At 31.3% G+C, this 8,453-nt stretch overlaps 3 protein-coding genes across 3 annotated transcripts in view; 1 reads left to right on the top strand and 2 right to left on the bottom strand.

The window, feature by feature from the left end:
- Positions 1-704, top strand: part of LOC105618840 (mannose-1-phosphate guanyltransferase beta) — a 1,865-nt gene extending 1,161 nt beyond the window's left edge. Inside the window, exons 4-5 of the mRNA XM_012200375.1 lie at positions 93-324; positions 404-704. Coding sequence (XP_012055765.1) covers positions 93-324; positions 404-572 — 401 coding nt within the window. The 3' untranslated portion in view covers positions 573-704. The remainder of the gene's footprint in view (positions 1-92; positions 325-403) is intronic.
- Positions 705-828: 124 nt separating this feature from the next.
- Positions 829-3,473, bottom strand: LOC105618839 (separin). Its single transcript, XM_012200373.1, has 9 exons — positions 3,240-3,473; positions 2,894-3,110; positions 2,531-2,820; positions 2,318-2,454; positions 2,036-2,252; positions 1,621-1,931; positions 1,362-1,529; positions 1,057-1,202; positions 829-971 (listed from the first exon to the last, which is right to left on the bottom strand). Exons 1-9 carry the CDS (start codon positions 3,471-3,473, stop codon positions 829-831), a joined length of 1,863 nt encoding a protein of 620 aa, XP_012055763.1.
- Positions 3,474-5,064: 1,591 nt separating this feature from the next.
- On the bottom strand, positions 5,065-6,827 carry LOC105618835 (UDP-N-acetylhexosamine pyrophosphorylase). The gene is made up of 3 exons (XM_012200370.1): positions 6,349-6,827; positions 5,688-6,084; positions 5,065-5,604 (listed from the first exon to the last, which is right to left on the bottom strand). Exons 1-3 carry the CDS (start codon positions 6,825-6,827, stop codon positions 5,065-5,067), a joined length of 1,416 nt encoding a protein of 471 aa, XP_012055760.1.
- Positions 6,828-8,453: the final 1,626 nt, after the last annotated feature.

The raw sequence follows: 8,453 nt of genomic DNA, 5'->3' as shown, positions 1-8,453 counted from the left end.
ATTGTGTGTGTGTGTGTGTGTGTGTGTGTGTGTGTGTGTGTGTATGTGTGTTTCATTGTTCATTCATACTTAGTATCCATAACATTATCCAGGAATGTCTATGTATCTTACTTCATTGAGGCAAAAGCATCCTGAACAGCTTCATTCTGGGCCTGGTATAGTAGGCAATGTCTTAATTGATCCAACGGCTATAATTGGCAAGGATTGTAGAATAGGACCTAACGTCACGATTGGACCGGGTGCCACTTTAGCTGATGGATGTTGTATTAAACGAAGTACTATTCTTAAGGCAGCTGTAATAAAAGAGCATGCATGGCTAGATGGGCAAGTATTAATGTTATATATTTTAAATATAAGTAAAGCTTCATAATATTTATCATAATAATTAAAAATATGTAAACAGTTGTATTGTTGGATGGAGAAGCGTTGTAGGACGTTGGGTCAGAATGGAAGGTACAACTGTATTAGGAGAAGACGTTATCGTGAAAGATGAATTATATATTAATGGTGGACAAGTTTTACCACACAAGAGTATTTCCACTTCTGTACCAGAACCACAGATTATTATGTGACCAAAGACTATAATCTTGAATCAGTGAAGGCAATAATTGACCAAAACAATTTTTTATTCGCTTTTATTATTTTTATATAAAATATGTTCTTAAAATATCTTCGCATTAAAATTTAAAAAATATATAACATAATTTTACTCCTTTACAAACGATTACCGCAATCTTGTCTTCCAACAAACAATTGCTTTATACATGACTTAGAAACTTGAATTATTACACATCAGTGCAAAAATACATCGATGACATCAGTAAGGAATTAAACTATTTTTACTGGTAAACCTCGTATTACTATCGCAGCTGCCGTCATATAATGCAAGCAACTGTTCTTAGCTTTTGCCACTACCCTTAACATTTCTGATTCCATCTCTGGTTTATTCTTTGCTCCGTTCTTTATAAATTCTGAAAAATTTAAATATGAAGAGTTACTATGCTTATAATATTAAAGAAGCAAATATAAAAAGTTTTTTCAATTTCTAATACTAACTTAGAGTACCAGAAATCCATTTATCCTTGTCTATCTCAGTCCATGATTTCTCCGAGGACGAAGGAATCCAATTACTCATGAAATTTGCGGTCATTTTATCAATATCCGCATCTGTTACTTCCCAAAGCATACCCAACAGGCAAGGACTAAAAATTGTAAATTGACACACTATTTATTTATTTATGTACGTATAAATGGGAATTGAAAAGATAAGAGAAAAGGAATGTTTCATATGTAATTTTTTTATAAATGGAAAGAATTTTTTATTTTAAGTATGGCACAAACATAAAAAATATTTTTTTTACCTGCATGCTATTAAATATTGATTTGAAACGCCATAAGGTGGATATCTTCCACCTATCATAAATAGTTTTACGCTGCTACATCCAAACAATAAAACAGTAGATTTCACTCTCATTCTTTCGATATCTTCTCCAGATAAATATTCTATGCCATTTCCATGACCAGTATACCTACAAAAATGAAAGAGAAAAATAAAGTACAAGTAATCGAATTAAGTAGATTAATGACTGTTAATAGAGAAATAGGATAAAATTTTTGTACATTAAAATATCATGATTTATTAACGCATCTTCGAACATTTCTTCGCTAGGTCGCGTGTTATAACAACTTTTCCACTTCGGTAACCAAAAGTCCATAAAAAGCTTCATACGTTTTTCCATTTTATCGAGATCACCGGAAGGATTGACTACGCAAATTCCCATATCTTCCTTTGCTTTAATTAATTTACAACCGTCCAAAATAGTATCTTCATGTTCTTTGAATAATGCATACGCTACATGTAGAGATGGAAAACGGGTAATAGGATGATCTTTAACAATTTCCATAGCTTCAAACGCTATATAATCTATGTGCTTAAAAAACAAAAAATCTTTATATACGAAACAAATTTACATAAATTTGTATTATTCTTAAGCGCATAATAATATTATGTAGCTTATATACATTGCACGTTTACCTCATCAATAATTAAAACCAATGTTTTCCGCTTTGTATTGTCTAGGTTCTTTATATATGGCAATTTTCCATAAATAGATAAAATAATATTGTTTGCAAGTTTTTCATGCTTGGGAAGTAGAAATTTAATTGCACGCGCTATTTCCTCACGCGTAAGAAAGCATGCACCTGTGGCTACTTTTCTCAAAAGCCACTTACATCTTTTTGATATCTCATTGCTAGATAAATGAAGTAAAGAAATTGAATATGCATAAAAAAACACAACGAAGTAAATATTACTTACGAAGATTTGAAATCCGATATTAATTTGTTGATCATTTGATGAATCTCATCTACCATTTCTAAGTCTTCAATAAGATCAGCCATAAATAACACTCTCCATTCTCTCAACCATACATTCTCTAATGCGCTTATAGCCGTCTATAATAAATTAATTTAAAATTTCCCTTATTGTTAAATTTCCAATTTGTATGTTGCTCCGATTTAAAAAATCTACCTTCATTTTATTGTTTTGATTTACACGCATTGTCCAATACTGCTTATTATTCGTGTAAGTAGTCTTCAGGGCAGACGTATAGCCATCAAGTAGTTGCCGAATCTCTTTGCAGACATCGTAAGAAACTTGCGTCGTAGGTCTTGGCACAGTTATACATAATGGATCTATGTCAGATGTACCCGTAGGAAGTATTGTAATATGTATAGCATGCATTACGTTAGATGTACGTTTTTCGTATCTTGATATAGTTGGAGATTCATATGGGGCAGTAACTTGAATTATGTACCATTCTGTGAAGGAAATTAAACAAATTTAAATTTATATAAAAAGAGAATTACAATAAAAAGCAAAAGGTATCTATACCTTTCGGTAAGTCTAACAGTTTTGCTTTTAATGATTCACTATTATCTGTAAATTTTGTCTCAAATTTTACATGTGTAGGTCTTAGTCCATATATTTGAGATTCATTCCTCACAGATTCGCGCATTTGAGTCTTTTGATATCTATGCAAGATGTGTTGTCGAAGTATTACTGCATGAGCTTCGACCAAATGATGGATAGCTGTGATCTCATTGCCAATCTAAAAGAATATATACGTATATAAAATTTAGTATCAAAATAAATTATCACATGCATTTTTTTACAATATACCAAGCATACATGTGTTGTAGAATTTCTATTACTTTATTATGTAGTTATATTCAATTACCTCTAGATTACAAATGGCCAGCATTTTATTCAAACTGGCATATTCAACACTTCCTACATAATTACATCGTGCATCTGTGAATAATTTCTCTACACTACTTTTGATTCCCTCTAATTTTTCATTCTCGATTTTCCTTCTTGATTTTTTTGCCTCACTTTTTGTCTTATCCTTAAAATCATCTTTGGGATGACATTCATGCAAGATTCGCATAATTTTGTCAGTAATATGGGCCATAGTTTACTTTCTTATATAGCTTTGTTTATAATAACAATATAACAATAATAAATTCTTTATTGTCTTTCGAACGTGCGAACTTTATAAAAAAAAATGAAGATCTATGTCATTCAAATCATTTGATTATTGTTTTTCTAACCACTTTCGTGATATACACAGTACAATTTCAATACTAACGATCACTTTGGCAATTGAACTTTATCACAATATATACTATTGTGATTTACTATTAATTATGTTGCACATATTAAGAAATTATATCAAGACAACGTAAATATTTTTAATTAAGTGAATTTTTGTATGAACTTACAAATTTCAAATTTTGAGTTGAATCAGCAGTTACATACATCAGAACGCACATGCGTATGAAGATTTTGCTAGTGACGATAGTGACATCTATGCTTCCCCCCCGCTCTTCTCAAGTTCTGATCTTGAAATATTTGACCTCTTCTTCTCAACTTCTTACATAGTTCATCTCTTTTTTATTTTTCTCTCTAATGTGAAAAGAAAAGGAAAAATGATGATAAGTGCAAGAACTTTAGTTAAAAAGAACATACCTATCAAGAGTGCATGAAATCTTCGTGTTGCTTGCACTTTTTGTGTTCAGAGAGAGAATCTTCGGTTTTTCTTTCGCCAACATTCGAATATATATATTTATCTCTTAAGTAGAGTGTAATTATCTCTATATATAAATAATTTTAAGTGCAAAAATTTTGAAACATTTCAAGTAATACGAAAATGAAATAAATAAAAGAAAACTAAATTTATAATAAATGAATATTTATTAAAAATGATAAAAAAGAAATACTACAAATTAGACAATGTAATTTTAATGAATGTAAGAAAATAAATATTTTTAATAAAATAATATTTAATATATATATTTTATATTAAATTATTTTCTCTTTATTATCACTCTTAAAATAAAGTAGATATATGTATATTTAAGTTTCACAAGAAAGATCGAGATGAAAGGTTTTAAGTGCAATTTAGTGCAATAAAGAACAGACATATTATCTTTTAATCAATAATATAATTATCTTCTAATCAATTTTTATGTATATGACTGAAAAAAGCGCGCTAAATTTAAGTATGTTTTTATCACAATTATTTCAAAAATAACATACAAATAGTTCTAACATTCAATTTAATATAACTTATACATGCATAATAGAAGATTTACTTCAGATAATTAGAAATGCTTGTTTATATGTGTGTATATATATATATAAATTTATAATACTTTTATTTCATGTACATATGATAACAATATATAAAAATATGATGGTCACAATACTTGTGGATTAAACAATAATATTATAATCGAATTACACTTGAATATATACAGCCAATTTTTATACACAATTATCGACGTTACATTTTATTTACACGATTTTTCTTTTTATCTAGTTCAGCCAATCCCGTCATGAAATAAAAGCATGACTATTAAAACCGAAAACTGGGTGGTATATAAATTATACAAATGATTATTATACAAACAATAAAAAATGTATGCTTAATCCATTGGTCGAAAATATAAATATTGTAAATATGTCATTATTATAGAAGAATGAAAAAAATTTCTTTCTTATTATTCGAGAACTTGTGGTCCCACGAAAGATTGACCGTTTACGATTTGACACAAGTTTTCTCCCGCATACGAGAGCAAAGGAGAGATTTCAACGTCGTCTCCGACTTGTTTTGCACCTGCTTTCAACAGCCACTTTTTGTGTAAATTGAGCAAATCAATACGAGCGGTGCTTGGACAATCTTGACCAACGGAATTTGAATTTTTCAGCGGACTAAATTCCTCCTCGCGCGTTCCCTGCCACACTGCGAAATTCTTTGCGAAAGGAAATACGTCAAACACAAACTTTTCTATTTTGATACCGTTAGGAATTTTTGGAACGATTCTTTCTCCGTCGTCATTAACGTATGAAATTTTCTTTTTTGCTACGTGCAAAAGTAGATCTTTTTCATAAAGGTATGCAACGTCCTTCAAAAAGTCGATTGTAAAATAGTGATTGCATATATTAGCAGCATTGTATATCAATTGTCCATTGACATGTCGAAGCTCTGCAGTTTCCTTTGTTATTTCGCTGTATTCAACTATTTGATAGTGATCCTCCACCTAATTAATCGAAATAAAATTATTATAATATAAACTTTGTATATAAATTTAATTATAGATAATCATATTATAGAAAAACAAACTTTGCAAACTATGCCAACGGCTTCAGAAGGAGAAGACTTTTCGATAACTTTAACTCCGCAGTCAGTTTCAGATAGCAAGCAATATCCTATGAATATAGGATCTGCTACTTTTACCAAAATATTATCCACGGAATGTACGTGAACACTCCGGATACCGCGTTGTTCCATATCATTCAATATTCCTTGAGTTTTCAAAGCGCGATACAATCCTCCATTACCATCAGGAGCCTTGGAAACACGATACTTAGCGTCCAAAATAATTTTTCCATCAAAGGTGAAACACGGCAGCATACCCTGTTTGAAGGGTTTGACATTTTTCTCTTTTAAACCAAAATAATTGCGTTTGTTTAGATATTCGACAGTGGCGTCATGAGTAGCTTCACTAGTAAGGATATACCTGAAAAATAAAATTAAATCAATTTCATTTTCTTTTCCTTATCACATATGTTACATTATAACAATAATAGTTATAACAATAATAGTTACATTCAGCAGATAAAGCTTTGCAACTGACTATTGTAAGATTCTTTAATATAATTGATTTATACATTTAGATTCAGTAAGAAATTAAGGACAAAATCAATCATATTAAAGAATTTTACAACAGTTGCAAAGCTATTTTTTCTACTGCAACTACAATGATACTTGTTGATTCTCATACCAAGTTATCTCTCCGTGTTTCCCACATTGTTGTTGTGCCATACTTTGCAAGCAGAGTATTCTTTCCGCCTGCAATTGAAAAAGTGTTTTATGTGATGGCAATGCAACATCATACATTCCCTTAGGATAGGTAACTCCTAGTCGTGTTCCTTGACCACCTGCCAACAATAATACAGCCACGCAACCTTGGGCTATTTCTTTCAAACCATGTTCCTTATATGTATTCAATTCTTCTTCAGTGGACGTCTTGACAGAAGCTATCTTGGTCTGATCGATTGGCTGTATCTTGTCATCCAATGTATTCTGAGCAATGATCTGAGAGGATTCTACAGCCTTCTTAAAGTATGCCGTAACTTCCTGCAGATCAAGCTCATCTATATCATTCTCCAGCTGGTTCCTATCCTCATCCACTAACTCCTCCCAAAATGTGAGCAGATGTTCCTGATCATACTCGCTTAGTTTTTTTTTTAAACGCTCCATACTCTATGTCGTGTCAATAATCTGCGTTTGACACTTGCGAACGCTTGTGGAAAGTGTATCCCCTTATCGCGTGTCGCGTTTATCGTCGTGTGTTCTGTGTAAATCCTTCAATCTCGATACAGCTGCCCACGTCACGTCAAGACTACTTAAGAGACAGTCAAGACGTGAACGCGAGCGCATGGGAAAAAACGAGAAAGAGGCAACAGGTATTCATCGGGTTCGATCGGCCTCTCTCGCGAACACAAGTAGCGGCAACATACCTTCACTTTCACGATTCCACGTAGCACGCCCGGTTTGATTTCTCTTATCGACCCCTCCCGCCAAACCGGCCTTCTCCGCGCGTACGATCTCCTTTTTCTTTTCTACCATATCTTATAACGTTTTACAACGAGCCGTCGTCTGCGTGATCGATGTGACTCGTGTCGTGGATGCCGTCGTTTAGAAGAATTAATTCTTCTGCGATGTAACATTCAATAATAGGAGACAGATAACCTGTCAGTATCAACAAGCAGACAAGCTCCTTGTTTGTTTCGTTTCTTCTAACCATTTCACAGCTGTCAGCGAATCAAACAAAAGAGACCACTCACAAACCAGCACGTAAAATTGTATGGCGCCGCTATCGATAAGTGATAAACATTCCTTTATGTCTTATCAATCTTGTAACGGTGAAATCGTTGCAATGCTTATAAACAAATAGATGTAAACATGTAAATCAATGTTTCTTTCTTCTTCTATACCGGCGCCGCGACGAGTCTGGATAAGAAAGTGAACGATGTTTATTCAAGAACTACATGCTTGCAAAAATGATTGCCTAAACGAGAATTTCTAAATATTTTTCTTTTCTTTCTTTTTTTTATTGCTTGCATTCATTAATATTCAGTGACATTCCAAATTTCAAACCGCCCAGGAACTGGTATATATCTCATATATATATACAGTGAGAGCAAAAAGTACAAGGAAATTTTTTTATAAAAAAAGTCTTATTTGTAGAAAATAAACATTAATTAGCAATTTTTATACAATGAATACATTCTGTTCTTACATTAACAAATGAGCTTCGCATATATTTTTGATTTTAAAAGATAAATTTCTCAATTGTACGAATACTTTTGAGTATCCAAACAATACAATTTTTTATTTTCGCATATTTTTCAGATAATATATTTTCTATAATTAATATACATCTTTTTGGTATATATAATTTTAAGAATAAAAAGAAACATACAGTCTATTTTATTCTTTATGAATAAATTACCCAGCAAGAAATGAGCATCAATTAAACGTCGAATCGTCAAATTATTGAAATCATCATATCGATATTGATTCAACATCAATTCGATAATTCATTTCTTGCTGGTAATATTTATTTTTTAAAGTAAAGTTTTTTAAAAAATATTTTCTCTGTACAAATACTTTTTGCACTTACTGTATGTATATATATATAAAATTTTTTTCTCAACATTCAGATAACAGTTTTATCTGAGTCATGATTTTGATAATTTAATTATTATCATTTTATTACGATCTTGCTTTCCGCAATATTGTAAATATTATATAGCATATAAATGAAAAATAATCTATTCCAAATTCATACGATACATATCCATCGTAACTCAGAAATATCTG

Source organism: Atta cephalotes, assembly GCF_000143395.1.
Source record: "Atta cephalotes unplaced genomic scaffold scaffold00018, whole genome shotgun sequence".
Taxonomy (NCBI): domain Eukaryota; kingdom Metazoa; phylum Arthropoda; class Insecta; order Hymenoptera; family Formicidae; genus Atta; species Atta cephalotes.
This window is presented reverse-complemented; position numbering and strand designations above follow the sequence as displayed.

Bases quoted from the DNA above. Each gene is read 5' to 3' on its own strand.
- LOC105618839 (XM_012200373.1), bottom strand. From the start codon at position 3,473: ATGGCCCATATTACTGACAAAATTATGCGAATCTTGCATGAATGTCAT. The intron at 2,455-2,530 runs GTAGATTTTTTA...AATTTATTATAG, and splicing joins ATCAAAACAATAAAATGAAG to ACGGCTATAAGCGCATTAGA. The intron at 2,253-2,317 runs GTAAGTAATATT...TCATTTATCTAG, and splicing joins ATATCGGATTTCAAATCTTC to CAATGAGATATCAAAAAGAT.
- LOC105618835 (XM_012200370.1), bottom strand. From the start codon at position 6,827: ATGGAGCGTTTAAAAAAAAAACTAAGCGAGTATGATCAGGAACATCTG. The intron at 6,085-6,348 runs GTATGAGAATCA...TTTATTTTTCAG, and splicing joins AAACACGGAGAGATAACTTG to GTATATCCTTACTAGTGAAG. The intron at 5,605-5,687 runs GTTTGTTTTTCT...TCGATTAATTAG, and splicing joins CCGTTGGCATAGTTTGCAAA to GTGGAGGATCACTATCAAAT.